Consider the following 18,259-nt stretch of genomic DNA (forward strand, 5'->3'; position numbering starts at 1 on the left):
GTCTATGCGGTTCTCTTTGGATGAAAATCAGTGTACGAGTTCCACACATAATGCAGCCCTAAACTACAAGCCTTGATTTTTAAAATCAGAGGTGACTCGCTGGCTTTTAGCTGGTCACTTTTAGTTGTGATTTTCACAGTAGCACTTGGAGTTTTATACAAAGCAGATGTGCCTTTTTAAGTTTTTAGGTTAGTGAGCAGGGACCTAAGTAAAGGAGACATGCAGCTTTTTATGTTTTGAGAGCCGTCAGTGGAGAAAATGCTCTGATTCGATTAGCTGTAGCCTGCTCCTCATACAAAACACAATCCAGATGGCCTCCGGGTTACCTCTGAGATAATAGAATTTGAACTACAGTCTCTGGGCGAAGCCAGCTCAGTAAACACACTTTTAAAAAGAGAAAAGATCTTCCAAACTTTTTTCATAAGGTGCACCCTGCTTGAGGATGTTATCAGTGTTTCAGTTTTAGATTCATCAACTGTAGTCAGACCAGACTTTTCTAAGCCCCAAGTAATTCTGGCTTTGCTTCCTGAAACTAAATGAGCGACAAAGACCAAAACTCTGCGACAGGAACTTGCTTTAACTGTGGTTGCTCTCTGGCAACATCAGCATGTGCTGGCAACTAAGAGAACTTTCACATTTCAGTGGCAGAAGATTTTCTAGACAGATGCTTTGGCTTGAACCATGATTAAAATTTGGCCAGTCTCTCCGCAAGTATAGTGCTAAGTAAACTTAGCCTGCAGCTTGCTGGACACATGCAGCAAAATTATTTAGAGCCACACTCTTTAACATTAACAGCAACATTTTAAAATTACTAATATTGTGAAAAAATAAATGTAATGGCACAATTTTAACCCAACATGGCATGTCGAGTAATGTCACATCTTTTCAAGTTCATGTTTGGCCACTACTATACATGTACAATATTGAGAGTGTGCTTCTTTGGACACTTGTGCTCCTGAGAGTTTGGAATTTTACTCAAAGGAAAAATGTGGACACTTCTTACCTGTGGTTGTGGTAGCAATCGTTGTTGTCTTAGCCACTGGGGAAATAGAGAGAGCATAAATCAGATAATTGGATAGAAACTCTCCTCAACAACTCTCTGTATCAATAACTAAGGTTATAGACAGATATACATAACAACCCACTGACGGGAAAATAGATTTTCTTCTTCTGAGATAAGCTGCGACAAACAAATCAATGCAAATAGGCTCACGCAGAGCTATGCTTTGAACTCAGAAATGCAAATTTTATTAGCCTAAAAGGCATATGTGATTGGACTCGTCTGTTATTCTCAGCAGACAGTGGAACTTTGATGAAAAGGGTTGCTTAGGTCACAGGCTAATTTCAACATCAGTGCAACCAAGGGGATTTAAGGACTCTGACTTTTGTCAAGTTTTGTACTGATTAGATAAACAAATACCACCATCCCCTGAGTAGGTAACACAACAGCTACACATGTTGCCAGTTAAACATTCTACTCTCGCTTACATGTTGTCTCTATAACGGAGATGGTGTCGCTCTCCGATTCATCTTTGAATACAGCCGTCAACATAACTTCATACTCAGTAGACGGACTCAGACTGGTCAGGATGTATCTGTTGTCACTTCCATCCAAGACCACCTACAGAAGAGAAACACACACACACACAAGTCTAAGTCTCAAATTACATTTGACTTCCAACAGTATCTTCTTTCCAAAATCTACCTCTAAAAGATGTTGGCTGATATTTAAAAAAATGTCAACAATGTGCTTCTGCTGTTTCATAACCTGTTTTCAACATTTCATTTTGCTCAAATCTCAACAACCTTTTGTAGGACAGCTGCTAGTTGTTCTTTATAATGTCACACTTTTATCCGGTTTTAAACTAAGTTTTTACCAATGAAAATCTAAAGATATATATAAAAGTTATGTGTATTACTAACTTCCCTAAGTATTGGTGAAAAGTATAAAAAGAAGCCAAATTTAAGAAGTACTTCTCATTTTTTAATACATTTTTTCATGTTGCGTCTTAATGTGCTGATAACCTTCTTCTGTTTTGTATCTTCATTTGTTGTTATTATATTTGCCAGAAGAAAAAAAAATAGGGCGAGTTTCCTAAGTTACCTTCAGGATGTGATAAAACTTTGGACATTAACCAGCAGTCTGGCTGGATTATTTATTCTCTAAGTGCAACACCAGACTTTCAAAAACAAGGTCATCACTGAGTTTTAGTAGAAAGCTGCTGGAAACATAAAATAGCAAATCGTCGCAGTGCTTGTAATTTCAGTCATGAAAACAGCAGGAAATGGGGGTGCATATTTTAAAAAGCCGATGTCTGTAAAAACAAACTGTTATACTTCATACATAGATTTTGTGTTAATACTGTGCTGAATTAATAATGAACTGTAGAGATTCCCTTAAACTAGAACACAGCATTTAATTCTAATTATACTCTTTGTTATGTTAAGGCAAGACACTACAGGTGAATAGGGTAAAAAGTTTAACAAATACATATCACCTTGAAACTTCCCCAGTTGATTAAATACATTATGACAATTACTTTTTGTATTACAAGTTTTCTGAAATTTTTAAACAGCCTTTAGAAATATGTATATGTAACTGAAATCTACAGACGCAAATAGACAAAGTGTAGTAAAATAAACACCCAAAAGTGTAGTTTGGATGTTTTCTTTACACTAGTCTGAAAGATGAAGCAAAATAGCCCCAAATCTCAAAATTGATCAGTTCGAGATTTTTCAAGATTGTTTTTGCCTGTAGTGTCTCACCTTAAGCAAAAGTTCAATTTGAATAAGGCCATTCATAGATTTATAAAGATGCTGATTACAAGATAGGTAATTCAGAAAAGTGTAGTTTCCCTGGAATATAACAGGATAGCCAGCTGGATTGGCTGCTGCTGCAGGAGTCCAAACGACCACTGTAATTTATACAACACAGAAACGAATCATACCCCAAGGTAAATACAAAGAGATCATCAGAAGCACAGCTTGTTCCATGGAGAGCTAAATTGGAATTCACTGTATGACTCAATAACCAGGAATTTGTTTCTTTACAGAGCCCTTCGAGACACAGTTACATGCAAATCTCACCAGTAGGGCCAGCCATTTGTGATTTCCCTGGAGCAAGTGCATCTTGACTGATTCACTCCCTCCCTTTTCTTTTTAAATTTCTTTGCATTTAGTGAGATGTATTTCCATATTGTATAGGATTATTTCCTTTATGCATTGCCTTCTGTGGTATTTGCCTGATTATAGAGAGTCAATCAGACATTTTATTGAAGAGCACAACAAGACCCAAAACCTAGCTTTCATAAAAGTACCAGGCTGCTAGTAAAACAAATGAATCCTAACAAAACAGCGTGATGCATAAAAAGAATCAACAATGACATCATATACTCATCTCATGAATATCTGGATGATCAAATTTTAATCTGGGTAATCTTTCACCGGGTTTGCAAATCTGTGTCTGTGTGGCTGTTGGATTGTATTATGTTTAATTTCCTCTCAGATATAACAATAGAGAGCAGTCAGTGGTAGATGTAAATGTGTGTGTGTGTGTGTGTGTGTGTGTGTGTGTGTGTGTGTGTGTGTGTGTGTGTGTGTGTGTGTGCGTGCGCACATGTTAACAGTACGTGGGTGAGAGACAGAGAAAAGCCCTTTCTCTATTCTGGCGGTATTACCAGCCCACCTCTCCAACTCCCCAAAGTGTTATTTTCAGCTCTGATGATTCTCAGCAAAACACACAAACACACACATACACACTCGCACAACATGCACACACAAACACACACACACGACACACTTTTAAAGACCTAAGGGCTCTATCACTGCCTCCCAGCTGCCTCTAAACCCCAGATCATGGTAATAAAACACCCAAGCCATTAATTTCTAGATTTATTCAGACATTATTTATACTCAGCCATGCCAGAGGTTTTACCAGCTACCAGTAGAGTGGTTAAGCTTGTATGCAAGTCTATGGAGTACAGGCTCCCTACGCCTGGGAAAATGGACTGCAGCCACTTTTTCCTCTGGAAATAGAGGTAATAAGTGGATCCCTGGCTAAATGAAAAAGTTGGACTTCATCAGTTTATTTCTCTTTTGATGCTAAAATATTGATTTTACTGGTGTCATATTTTTCAGCTTGAGGAAGAGAAAATGCAAATGTGTGGCTAGTGCATACAGCAGCTGTGCCACTGTGCCAGGGACTCCAACTTAATATTTCAGCCTTATAGTGTTGTCAACATGACCTATGATGATGATCTTCACTGTCACATTTCAATTCTTGTTCTTGGCAAAAAAAACATCTTCAAGAATACTGTGTCCAAAACAAACACCTTTACATGAATTGCATTATTGATACTGACCTCGTTTGTGTCACCACCTGTGAACGGTGCCCAAGAGAGTCTGTAAAGGACAATGTCACTGGCTGAGTGATCCCAGCTGACCTCAAAGCTGTCTGTGCTGACATCACTGGAGCGTAGATTCAGAGGACCAGGAACTGGAGCTGAGAGACAGAGAGAGACTTTACTTTTTTGCAATTCACTGCTTTTCTTTTCTTTTTCTTTTTTTAAATCTTGATTGTTAAATATTCAAATACTTTCATGTACCATTTTTCATATTGTTATGATTACAGTGTAATGCAGTTTGTTGGTTTTTAAAAAAAAAACAAAAACATATTAGCACAAGCTAGCTTCAGTTTGCAGCATGGTATAATCACTTATCAGTAATTAAACTGCTGCTTTCCTGACTTTGTGGGCCAATTTATTGCACAAGTTTAATCTGTCTGTTCAGCAATTATCTTAGTTACATCTTACAAAAACACTGTTGCAGCGCAGCATTTTGGTGTGAACTCTGATCATGGAGGCTCCCACCATTTCCCACTCCGCCACTCAAAAACCTTAAAAGGGCTGACACATTTGTGTAAGTTTGTGAAACTCCCTGGCTTAAAACTGCTCCACTGAACAAAGTTTGCCAGGAGATAAATAAAAATCAACACGGCCCTTTACAGTGAGTAGCTCAATAGCTGCTTGCCAAAAATACATTTCTTTCAGCTGACTCGGCACTAGAGCCCAACTGCTTGTTGCTTAAAGTGATATTCCTACAAATCAATATCTGTTAGCGTGACAGAATGGTCAGGGACAGTGAAATGACCTTTTAATGTGACTGAGCTTATTATGCTGAGGTGTAAATGAGACGGGCAGACCGCCAAAATAGCAGAAGGACAAGTAGGGCTAATAAAATTCAACACTGTTTGGCACTAAGAGAGAAATGGTTTGCTTTCTAATGGTATTGATGTAGCTATTTTCAGAAAATTGAGACAATATTGTCCTCAGCAGAGATGGGGACTGAGAAATGCAATACCAATGAGGGAGACAATTTGGACAAATGTACTTGATAATCACCACTGGTGGCAACATTGTCCCATCTACATCTGCCCATATTTGAATGCAATGTTTGCAATGAGTCCCGAAAACGAACTAACTATTGCATCTTCTCATGCATCCTTACAGTCAGACAGTGACAGTTTCTTACTGGTAGTGAATCCATCAGTGAGCGGCTCTGATTGGCCGTTGTCATACAAGGCAAAGATGGCCACTGAGTACTCCTTCAGAGAAGTCAACTCATTGAGGTCATAAGAGCTCACCCGACCGACCTCCACCTGAAGGAAACACACAGACACATCACATATCTACACAAAAACCTACGGTTATGTCTCAACAATTACAGACTAGATCAAAAGTAAAATAAAAAGGCCTCAAATCCACTACAACGTATTATTTGTTTATTATGTTATTTGATTTCTATTTCTTCTTCTTCTTGTTCGCAATAGTGCCAAGGTATCTGGAGGTCAAAACCATTTATATTTTTGTCCCTTTTCTCAACTCTTCTCAACCAGACACAGGTGCTCTCAGTTACAAATGCCGTTAAATATAATCATATCATCTTAAAACACATAAAGTCATGGAGTCAAGCATGTAACACACACCTCCTCCGTGACTAGTTCGTCTGTCTTGACCCACATGATGCGGTAACCTTTAACTCCTCTGGGCGCGGGGTCCCAGCTGATGTGGGCGGAGTTATGGGTGATGTCAGAGAACTGGAGGTTACTGGGAGGATTCAGTGGCACTGAAGAGAGAGAGAGAACAAATGTTTGATGTGTGTTTATATGCTGATGCGCTATGTGTGAACCAGTTTGAGTTTTAGACTTTGAGAAAGAGGACATTTTTGGAAAGAGAGGATATTTTGTCCAATCCTCTCTTCCATGGATGGCTGTTTGAGGGCTTGGACTTGCGTTTACACCTAAGATTAGAGGTAAATTTAGGTTAAAGTTAGGCTAAAGGTTGAAGCCGTCATAAGGATAGAAGATAAAAACTGTATGTGTGTGCATGTGCATCGCTCACATGTAGTTTCCTGATTTGTAATAGGGTCACTGGCCTCCTCTCCATACATGGCATAAACAGTGACAGTGTATTCAGTATGAGGGATCAACCCCTCCAGGTCCAATTCTGTCACTGCATCCGATACCTTAATCTGTGGACAAAAACGCACAAATACACGCATTACAGCATTTTAAAAAAAAAGTCTGGACGTTCTGTTGCCAAGCTGCTGCTTAAAACTACGAACTGAATAAGCATTTATGTATTTCTTTCTCTTTTTCTCTCTTTCTCTACCTCCTTCTCGTCCAAGTCTCCATCATCTGTAAGAGTTGCGTACAGCAGCATGTAGCCAGAGACCCCATCCACACTGTCCCATCTTGCTTTCATGGTGCTGTGAGTCACATCAAACAGCTGAAGGCCTGTCACTGTGGGAAGGGCCACTACATACACACGTGCGCGCGTGCGCCACACACAGACAAACACACAGCACAGCTTAATCAAAAAAACAATCATAGTAATAAATGGTATAAACAAAACTTTTGTGAAAATGTAAAAAATCTCATCTTCGTGGACGCTTTTATCTTATTGTATTATGAGTACATCATTTTCAATATGTCTGGCTTCAACGGCTGCCAAACTTTAAAGTGATTGTTATTAACTTGTGATCTCAGGAGTTGACCGAAACATTGGTGTGAGGTTTTGTATGTACATGGCTGCATTGGTTTGTGCGTGAGCATTAAACTTACGGGTTGTTTCTGATCCTCTCAGAGCTTCACTTGCCTCGTTTGCATACACAGCAAACACAGCCAGCTGGTACTCAGTGAGAGAGCTGAGATGCTGTAACACCACTGAAGTTTCACTGCCGTCCACTACAGCCTTTGGGTGCAGGAGGGCGAGTCAGGGGAGAAAGAGGGGGTGTGAAAGATGGATGGAAGGGACAGCGAAGAGAGATGGGGTGCGGAAATAGATGTGAGAAGTGTGCGTGTGTGTGTGGGGGGGAGAATAGCGGGGGAAATGGAAAATGGGACAATAATTGGGGATAGATGAAAATGACAGATGGAAAAAAGGAAAAAGAAGAAGGCAGGGCAGGAAAGAGAGATCGAAAGAGAAGGGCAGAGGAGCGAAAATACAATCGATTTATTGAACAGGATAAAGCACTAACATCTAAAGCTAAAGAATATTTTCTCATTCTGAACTGAATGGATGACAGTTGTGATACAGATTAAATGTAGAATAAGCCAGCTGGAAAGGTCTTCTGACATGCGGCTCCAGAACATCTGGTCCCTGCAAACCCAGCTAAGCGAAAGATTTAAAAGTTTCTGTGGTCAAATGTTCTGGAAAAATCTAGCAAGTGCCTGGATCAGCCAGAGTATAATTTCTAGTGAGCCTTCATTACCTGCATGGTAGTTCTGGGGAGTTGTGATTGGAGGGATGAGAGAGAGGGGTATGGATGAATGATACCACCCGCATCTCGAGGAAAAGCTGAGCTCATACTATACACCTGGCGGAGGACCCCATATAACTCCCATAAGTGTAGTAAATATAACGGAAGAATAGGATGTACGTCGGCCTAAACCCGCCTTTCTGTGCTCATAATGAGTATCTTGACCTCAGTATTTTTCAGGTCTTGCTTTTGCTTCTAAGCCTACGCATGTAAAGTTTTCAGATAACAGTGAACATCATCAGACATGGCCAGTGCTTGTAATAACATGGGTATTTCTTAATAATAAGTAGTGATGAATTTGTTTGTAGCGGTTAACAGTTTTTTCCAGCTTTTCTCGATTAAACTTAAACAAACAAACACTTTTTCAGTACGGCAATTCTAGTAATGCCTAGTAATGCAAAAAACACACTATTCACCTCCTGCGGTTCTCCTCCCTGAACAGGATAATAGACCACTCTGTATTTCTCTACATTTCCGGGTGCTGGGCTCCATGAGACCCTGAAGCTCCGGGCCGTGACCTCTGACGTCACCAGCTCCAGTGGCATTCCAATCTTCTCTGGTATCTGTTCTGAAGAAATAAAAGGAGAGAAAGGGAGGAAATGGGAAGTATAAGAAAACAGACTGCATCAGATTACATAAAATCACTCCCAGTGAGAAACTTTAAAGTAGAAAAACTCACATGAATTCGGGATCAGAATAAAGGAGACAGTGTTGAAATATAATCAAAACACATTAGACTGGACCTCTTTCTTGTATTTTCCATCCTGCATCTTTGTATCCACAGAGATGGAAATGTATTGGTGGAAAGAGTGAGAAGGAGAAGCAGGATGGAGTGTCCTAAAATAATCAACATTTTGTAGCGGGATATCGTTTCCATTTGGCTGCTGGGTGACACCATCTTCCTTTGCATTGAATATGACCATCTCTGGCCATCTACAATCCCTTATCTAAATGTACAGGGTTTGATTCACACTAAACAAAACCTACTTTTTGACTATGGCCAACGTAAAGCATGTCATTTCGATATGACTTTTTATCAACCAATCATTAAAGGATGCATTAGGAAGGGCCAAAGTGATCACTTTGCACATTGTTGACCTGACTACTTATAAAGTTTTATTTTGCCTCAAATAATTGGGGTAGCTGATATTGCAGTGTATTTATCACTCCAGTTTTTTATCTGGAGATATTATCTTATCTGAGAGATTACAAATACACGGCTGCACAGTCCCTGCAGTGTCTCTTTCTCAGTCTCTGTCTCATTGTCTCCTTACTCTCCTTGATGTCTTTATCTTGCTGCTCCACTTGTTCACACACTGTTCTGGTCAGACCCTCTACTATGGAGCTCATGATGTTGAAGTCAGCTACATTGTAGACATGAGTGTTGTCTGGCTCTGAGGCGATGGAGCGCAGCTCATTCTCATCAGCATTCTTCACACCTGGGAGGACAAGGGCAAACTTATGATGGTTTGGGTCACCTTTAGTGACAATGTCAATCTGACTGTCGTCTTGGACAACCGTTTTTCATATGAATGGACTCTAGCACAGCAGGTGAGAAAAATAAAGTTAACATCAAATAAACATCATTGACAGGATTTTAAAAGACAAGAATTTATTTATTTTTTTTAACTCATTGTGGCAAAGATGTGAATCTTGTGACCATCCTTACCAATAGCAAACAGCTCAACCCCGGCATTGCGCAGGCTCTCTGCTGGTGGTATTACATCATCCTGGGACTTCCCATCCGTGATTAGAATCCCAATCTTGGGCACGCCAACCCGTGAGCCAGACTCAGGCTTGAAGCAGTTCTCTAAGATATAAGTCAACGCAAGTCCTGGAAAGAGAGAGAGGGAGAAAGCGAACAGGAAGGGTTATCTGTCCCTAAACAGAGATTATGAATTGGCAGAATATCTCTTGGCTGTCAGAAATAGAAACCAGAGGCAGGATCAAGTATAGGCTCAAGTGACCACAAAATGGCGATCGAACAAGGAAGACAGAAAAGATCATGGCAACCGAAAGAAAACAGAACATGTGGTCACTGTTCGACAGGTGAGGTTGATACAGAGATGCTCTTCCTCTGAAAATGTAAGGAACATTTACTTTAACCAATTCAGTTCTGTAATTCCAAATATCAATTAGCTAAAATACATCTCAAAATTAAAAATACTCCTAGGAGTAGGAGAAAAAGCATATCTTGCGGCTAAATATATATCAACATGCCATAACCTGAGGTAAAATAAAGAGAGCACGTTGGAATTTGAATGTGAAGAGAAGAGGGATCAATGTGGAGGACAGAGGCAGAGCGACTAGGGTGGATGGAAGGAGAAATTCAGGCATAAAGGGAAAAGTTATTTAGGGAAGAGAAAAGGAAGGGTGCAGGGGGAGCAAGATGACAACCAGGAAGAAAAAGTATGCGTACAGAGCAAAGACAAAAGAACAAAGGGATGGTTTGGATCTTCTTAAACGAAATCAGTATTAATAGCAAAACAAAGTGGTAGTTTGGAACCTGTGAGAGTGTTTCCTCCTTTGTAGGGCAGATTCTTGACAGCATCTATGACGGCATCTTTAGTGGAAAAAGCATTTAGATCCCACTCTGTCCTGGGATCACCACTGTACTGAGCAAGACCTACAAGCACACACACACACACACACACACACACACACACACACACACACACACACACACACACACACACACACACACACACACACACACATTGAATTTGCACCTGATATTACAACCTCTCATTTGCTTATATTGCTCCTTCAAAGTTAGATACCCAAGACGGCTAATATACAAAAGGATCACATTTCTTGACGGGTATGAGCAAATATCTGTATCAGTGCAATTAAAATATTTTCACGTACATCGGAGGACCATATTGTTCCCATGGTGTGCCAATCCGTTCAAGAAATAAAAGTAGCAGGGACTAACCTATCCTTGTCTTATCTCTGCCAACATCAAAGGCATTGACCAGGTTTTCCAGGAACATGCGGACCAACCGGAAGTTGATCCGACCAATACTCCAGGAGCCGTCCACCAGGATCAAGATGTCTGCAATGGCTTCAGTGTGGCACACAAACTGATCAACTGGATGAAGAAGAGAAAAGAGGACAACAAGGTCAACGGATAGCGGATGACAGTCTCTGTGGTGGTAACATAAAATACGAGAGGTGAGAAGAGATTTAGATTACGATAGATTGTAACTGACACAAATTCAAGTTGACCACAGCTGGGGACAAACACAGAATAAAGTACTAATAAATAGGTAATTGAAAAGATAAACCATTGTAAAAGTAATGATTTTACTATTGATGTTCACATTTCTCAGCCAAAACTCATGAAACACAATAAATGCACACCTCAAGTCAGTAGGTTTCAGGTTGTCTTTATTGAACAAAACACATACTGTAAAACGAATAGCCCGAAACAGAATTTAGAAAATTAGAAACAATGTAAAATAGATATTGTATCCTTTTCTTAAAATGAAACAAACACAAAATCTGAACCACAGTCGACTGCCCAAGCTCTAACACATATCCTGCATGTTATCTTCTTATCCTTCTCTAAAAACATGTACCATATACAGTTAGGTATGTAATTATTTGGACAGTGAGACTTTTTTCATAAATTTGCCTCTGTTCACCACCACAGTGGATTTGAAACAAAGCCTTCATGATGTGATAGAAGTGTAGACTTTCAGCTTTAATTCAAGGAGTTTAACAAAAATATCAAATTTACTGTTTAGGAATTACAGCCATATTTATACATAGTCACTCATTTTCAGAGCATCAAAAGTAATTGGACAAACCAAAATAATTTTAAATATCAGGATTATTTTTAATACTAGGACGAAAATTCTTCGCAGTCAATGACAGCCTGAAGTCTGGAACCCATGGACATCACCAAATGCTTCCTCCATTGAGATGCTTTGCCAGGCCTTTACTGCAGTCGCCTTCAGTTGCTGCATGTATGTGGGGTTTACTGCCCTCAGTTTTGTCTTCAGTGAGTGAAAAGCAGGTTCAACTGTGTTGAAGTCAGGTGACTGAATGGCCATTAAAGAATATTCCATTTCTTTATATTGAGAAGTGTTGCCTTCACAGTATGTTTTGGGTCATTATCCATCTGTACTGTGAAGCACCATCCTATCAGTTTTGCAGCATTTGGCTGAATCTGAGCAGATAGTTTAGCCCTGTACACTTCAGAATTCATCCTGCTACTTCTATCAGCAGTCACATCATCAATAAAGTTCCATTTGCAGCCATACATGCCCATGCCATAACACTGCCTCCACCATGTCTGACAGATGATGTGGTATGTTTTGGATCATGAGCCGTTCCTTTCCTTCTCTATACTCTTCTCTTCCCATCATTCTGGGACAAGTTAATCTTGACCTGGTTAGATGTTGTGAAGGGGTTTTTCTTCACCAAGGAAAGAATTTTGTGATCATCCACTTTAGTCGTCTTCCATGGTCATCCAGGCCTTTTGATGTTGCTGAGCTCGCCAGTTCATTCCTTCTTTTTAAGAATGTACCAAATTCTTGATTTAGCCACACTAAAGTTTCTGCCATCTGTCTGAAAGGTTAGCGTTACTGTTTTTTCAGCTAATGATGGCCTCCTTCAATTGCATCAACAACTCTTTGGACCATATATTGAGAGTTCCCCTGAACAGCTACCAAATGCAAATTCAACACTTGGAATCAACTTCAGATCTTTTATCTACTTAATTTGTCATGAAATAATGAGAGAACAGGCCACAACTGGCCATGAAACTGATCGATTGTCCAATTACTTTTTAGCCTCTAGTATGAGGGGCTATGGATAAAAATTGCTGTAATTCCTAAACAGTTGATGTGATATTTTTGTTAAACCCCTTTAATAAAAGCTGAAAGTCTACACCTCAATCACATCTTGAGGGTTTTGTTTGAATCTATTGTGGTGGTGTACAGAGACAAAATTACAAAAATTGTGTCATTGTCCAAATACTTATGTACCTAACTGTATCGTGTTAAAATAGCATCTTGACAGCCTCATTTGAACTCTGCAGTGTTTTTTTTCCGTAGCTCTCCTGACCTCCTTTTCTTGGAGTTAATCTCTCAAGTTAACGAGTTATTGGAAAACTGAATTACTTTTCATTAGAGAGACAGTTTTAAATTGAAATCTAGACATGAAACCTCCAACCTGAAATTTCAGTATTATGGAATGAGTCACATCCACACACACTATGATTTGCTTAGAAACACATGCACAAATGCCTGATATACAGTATTTGTTCACAAACACCCTCAACATCTATATTATGATGTATTGCACATCAAAAGTACAACTAAAAATCTCTCTCTCCTTCTTTCTAGCTCCCTCTGTCTCTCTCTCTCTCGCTCATACACACACACACACACACACACAAACACACACACATTTCCACACTAGGTCATTTATCTTAATTCCATAACTGCTGATTTTGTCATCCTGCCCAGTATGATATCATGAAAATTAATACATCCACTTAAAGTTGCATCATAAATCCCTTATCTGTCTTGAAAAGTAATAGTGAATAATCCAGAAAACGCTGGTAAGGTTGGAAATTTGTGTCTAATTGAAGAAAGGCGATAAAAGAAAATGCTGATTCAAGAAAATGCCATTTATACCTTGCATTTTTGTCCAGTTTATTAAATTGAAAAGATTACGATAAAGACTTTAGAGTGGAGTGATTCAATGTGAGTCAATGAAGATAATTCAATGTCTGCTGGTTAGTATTTTCACCAAAACCAAGCCAATCTGAACACGTTGAGTATAGTTTTTTAACAACTCCATTAGGATAGTAGAGTGGAAAGCTCTCACTATGTTCTAACAACAGATGTTAGTTTAGTGGCTCAGGCGCACACTGGGTAATTGCAATGCACTGACTTAGTCCCAAGACCTTTGTTTCAATTTTGTTTCCCTTGTGTTCCCCTCTTGGTACACTGCCAACTATCAACTGTAAAATTAAGCAAAACGGGATAAGAAAAGTTGCTATTTAGTGGCACAAGTAAAATTTCCTTTCCAGTCTTATGAGCAGTTCTCAGAAATCCACACTAACATGAATGACTTATCTGTGCAAGATTAGGCTTGAACAAAATTGTTAAACATAGAAAATGCAATGTAAAACACGCTTTTGGCAAGCAATCTTTTTATTTTTTTGCTTGAAAAATATATGTAACGTTTACTCTACCACCCATGCTACTTGTGCTATCATCTCAGGCAAACACCATCTCCAGCTTGAAATGCATAGGAAACACACTGTCTGACAATAAGCCACACAGGTATTCGTTTCAAGAAGCGATTTTCCAGACAGAGCCTTCTGACCGCCGCCTGTGTCTGTCTGACTGTTTGAACCATCCATCTGCTACGGCAGATGAAGGAGAGAAGAGAGAACAACAAGGTCAAGAGATATCTGCTGACAGTCTTTGATTTCAAAATGCATAACACACAGTGTGAGTCAGAGATGGTATTATAAAACACTACAGTTAAAGTTTCAAAAAAAGCAAAGATTATGAATATATCCCTCAGAGTTCAGGTACACAATGATCGTAGGTAGCTATTTTGTCAAAATTTCCCAAATCTTTCTAAGGAGCAAGGATCACTTTTAAAACAACCTACTGTATATACAACTGTATATCCCTTTAGAGTGCTCTAAACTGGACAAGCAAATAATTGTAATTACTTTTCTTTTCTGTTGAGAAGAGAAGAGAAGAGAAGAGAAGAGAAGAGAAGAGAAGAGAAGAGAAGAGAAGAGAGGCTGTAGTTTAGTTTGGGAGTTTCAGTAAATGGCAAAAGGCTGAGAGGCCAAAGAGTGACAAGATGATTCTTTGTAGAGCTTCCCTTCTTACAAAACAAACAAGCATGGCCTTTAACAAAATTTTAAGACTAAAGAATAGAAAGAAAGAACTGTAACTAATCACCAGAGAGGCTTTTTAAAAACTAATAGAAGACACACACACAACGACACAGATCATCTGAGTAACTGCTGTCAACACTGGTTAGAACAAAAGAGGAGGAACTCAATGGTTAAGGATAAAAGAGTCAGAGAGCGAGAGTGGGGTACTTTGCAATGTGAAAAGCCATCAAGATTGATGAAGGAGATGGTAAACAGAGGATTAGAGGCTCAGTAATTACAGATAATTACAGCTCACTGGCCATTCCCAAGTCTGTTGTTGGCAGGGTGGTGAGAACGTCCTTTAACTAGCCATAACACTGGTGTTTTACATCTGAACCAGTAATCAAGGCTGTCCCCTCTCCTTCACGTGATCCCTGCTGACCTCTGTAAACAGTCAGTTTAGAAGTTTAGAAATCATTTGCTGCCATTCTTTCTTGTACGGTTTGAGAGACAACGTCCACTATTGCCCAATGTAGATAATCTATCTCAGTAAACGTGAAACCTTGAGTCAAAGTTCAGTTGTACTCTTATTTCACTGTGCCCAGGTTGTGGGGTTTTTTTGGGGGTCAGTCGCCCGACAGGACAGAAAAATGAAAGTTTCTGCAAAACCAACACCTTATATACTTAAATCCATTTGTTGACAAGACTTTTTTAACTGGGTAGTAGTTCATTTCAAGCAACACAAGATTTAATGTAAGGTTTGTGATAAGTAATGAAATACTAACCAATCTAATTAAAGTGAGATTCCATGCTTTGCAACATATTACTTATTGGGTTGTGTTACCTAGTTGTAAAGGGGTTTTGATTCTAAATGATGGTGGTAGTCTGGTCTTAGACCTTTAAGCAACTGCTCCGCTGAAGTGACAGGAGCTTACGTGTCATGATCTAAGACATCTAGTAAAATGTATTTGATCAAATATGCTTTAATGAATGTTATTTGCAAATATGTAATTTTTTTTATCTCTATTTTTAACACTGATAATCAAGATAGCAGTCACATACTCATTCTGACTGCAGCAACTACTTGTAAATTTGTCATACTGCACATATCGTACATGTAGACCAAGTGTATGCATTTTTTCAATGATTTAGTTGACGCTGCTTCTCACAGTCTTTTATTGAAGCCTAGCTTGATCAACATCACAACTCTTCCCATCACGCAAATCTCAAATGCCAGTTATCATTTTGACAAATCTTCCAGGAATGATCTATGTTATTGATGTACTTGATTTTTACCAAAATGTGGGATAATAATACATCACTGTGTCCTCACTTTTTTAAAAGTACCATAAGGGAAACCCATCACTTGCTCACTCATCCTTGTATTATGCACTACGATATCTTAGACACCACTGATCCCGTATTGACAAACATTTAGTGAAACAATGCATCTCAGTAACCCACTGATCCTAACACAAAAGAGGTCTGAGGGATTAGTAACTCCATAATTAAGATGAAAGTGACTGCTGGCTAAGACACACGTGCTACTGCATCCCTGTACAAGAGAAGAAGAGAAGAAATGGGTGATAGAGAGATGTGTTAACTAGTAATAGCCGTGCAGTGAGTAGGTGTGTACAGCACATTTCAGAAATCCTGAGAACACTGTGATTTTGACAGTTTTCCCAACTACAAAAAAAGGCGTGTCCAAGCAAACAATTCACACATTACTAGAGTCTTTACTAACTACCTAAACATTTCTAAAGTTTTAATGGTGCAAATTGACTTAGTAAATTACTAGTTTGAAACTAGCTGACACTAAGTTAGGAAGAACTTCACACAAACATAAGGAAGAATTTACAAATGTAAATTGCACACTTTCTGGGGCTACAGAGTACAAGGTAAAACAGCTAACTCTGCAACCATGTTGCAGATGTAGGGGAGAGAGGTAGGAAATCAAAGCCAAGCATACATGGTCCTACACATGCAGATGATGCTGTTTACCTCCCACCAATGACTGTCGGAGAGAATGCCTCTAGTATTTTACTACCGTAGTTGCTACTGAATTCATCCTCTCTGCCTGACTGCCAGACAACAGCAGCCTGGTCAAGGGTCCCTCTGGTCCTTCTAAGCCCCATCTACCTTTCTTCTTCTCCTCTGCTGCTCTACCCCCTCTCATCTAAAGCATTTGCTGTAGGTTAAAGTGCAGTTAATGGGGAACAGTGGGGCACTGCGTCTGTGTGCCCACAAGAGAAAGAGAAAAGTGTGAAGGGGAGGAAGAGAAACAAATCAAGCATGATGCTATATTTGGGTTTGATGAAATACTGCAGATGTATCAAGGGAATCTGTAGTGCCAAGTGTTCTTCATCCAAGTACAGAATTACTCCTGTTCTCCTCTGCCTCTCTCTCCACTCCTCTATCTCATTCTCTCCATCTCTGTGGTTAACTAATAAAAGACAGGCTTTGTTTGGCCCCAGAATCTGTCTTAAACACTCCACTAAGTAAAACAAACTGTTATGGCAGAGCACAAGACATGTCAGTCACTACTATAATGTGTGTGTGTTCTTTTATTTCTATTCATATGGGGACCAAATGTTTATCCGTGGATAGAAAAATTATGAAAATCCTATCACGGTAAAGGTCAGATTTGATTTTAGGTTAAAGGGGAGAGTTAAAGGCACACTTGCCAAAGCTTACACTCAATGTTTTTATGTTTGAAAGTTGTTGGAAACTTTGTTTGGCTTAAATAAAATACTGATCAAAAATCCAGCAAGACAACCACCAGCGACAATGTGAGCTAGGGTGAGGTTGACAACCTATAAAGTATTTCCGTTACCAAAGGCTGTGTTGGTATTTGGCTTGAAAAGTCACAATGTATTATTTACTGTGATGATAGTTAAACATGGCTAGAATAGCTGCCATCAGTGGCTAGTGACAATAGCACGGTGATTATGTTCATTGAAAAAGCTGTTTCGCAAATGCAAAAATGCAGCCGATTTTCAGTTGTTTGTGACCAAATGTGCAACTGTCTTTCTACAAATATTTGGTATAAGTACAAACACTTGGTTTCTGTTGCAGACGTAATAAGACATTTACATTTTCATCCAGCTAAACACACCCATCCTCAATCTCGGCTGATGTTAAATGTTCAACATATAGGGCTTCTTCACAACAGATATATTGACTTGTCAGTGTAGTAAAAGCTAATACCGCTAATAACATTAATGATATCACATTGATCCAGCATGCACAATACCAGGACCAAAGCAGTTTTGCAGTAGTATTTGATAACAACAAAGCAGTTAAATGGAATTCAACCTTTGTTGATTTTATTATTTACAACTGTGCTTTATCTACTGTGACATGTCAAAATGTATTCAGTGAAAAAGGCCTATTGAAAACTTCCCACACAGAACTCTAGTACATGAAAGGACTGTAGAACAGACTGTCTGAGCGAAGACACAGCCAATCTCTCCATCATTGTGAATGGTGCTGAAATTACTCTAATTTTAATAGGTTATACTGAAAAAGCATAAAACCATCCAGCCCTGTTTCAGACTAGTGCTGTATACCCCCGGTATTGCTCAA

General features: G+C 39.2%; 1 protein-coding gene across 3 annotated transcripts in view; it reads right to left on the reverse strand.

The window, feature by feature from the left end:
- col14a1a (collagen, type XIV, alpha 1a) overlaps positions 1–18,259 on the reverse strand; it is a 131,654-nt gene that overhangs the window by 81,369 nt on the left and 32,026 nt on the right. For all 3 annotated transcript variants that reach the window (XM_040116900.1, XM_040116901.1, XM_040116902.1), the window contains exons 6-18: positions 10,754–10,909; positions 10,325–10,444; positions 9,488–9,652; positions 9,093–9,257; positions 8,235–8,386; positions 7,121–7,250; positions 6,669–6,814; positions 6,399–6,528; positions 5,984–6,123; positions 5,530–5,656; positions 4,362–4,501; positions 1,489–1,621; positions 1,004–1,039 (exon numbers count right to left, since the gene is read on the reverse strand). In XM_040116900.1, coding sequence (XP_039972834.1) covers positions 1,004–1,039; positions 1,489–1,621; positions 4,362–4,501; positions 5,530–5,656; positions 5,984–6,123; positions 6,399–6,528; positions 6,669–6,814; positions 7,121–7,250; positions 8,235–8,386; positions 9,093–9,257; positions 9,488–9,652; positions 10,325–10,444; positions 10,754–10,909 — 1,740 coding nt within the window. The remainder of the gene's footprint in view (positions 1–1,003; positions 1,040–1,488; positions 1,622–4,361; positions 4,502–5,529; positions 5,657–5,983; positions 6,124–6,398; positions 6,529–6,668; positions 6,815–7,120; positions 7,251–8,234; positions 8,387–9,092; positions 9,258–9,487; positions 9,653–10,324; positions 10,445–10,753; positions 10,910–18,259) is intronic.

Source organism: Xiphias gladius, chromosome 22 (assembly GCF_016859285.1).
Source record: "Xiphias gladius isolate SHS-SW01 ecotype Sanya breed wild chromosome 22, ASM1685928v1, whole genome shotgun sequence".
NCBI lineage: Eukaryota > Metazoa > Chordata > Actinopteri > Istiophoriformes > Xiphiidae > Xiphias > Xiphias gladius.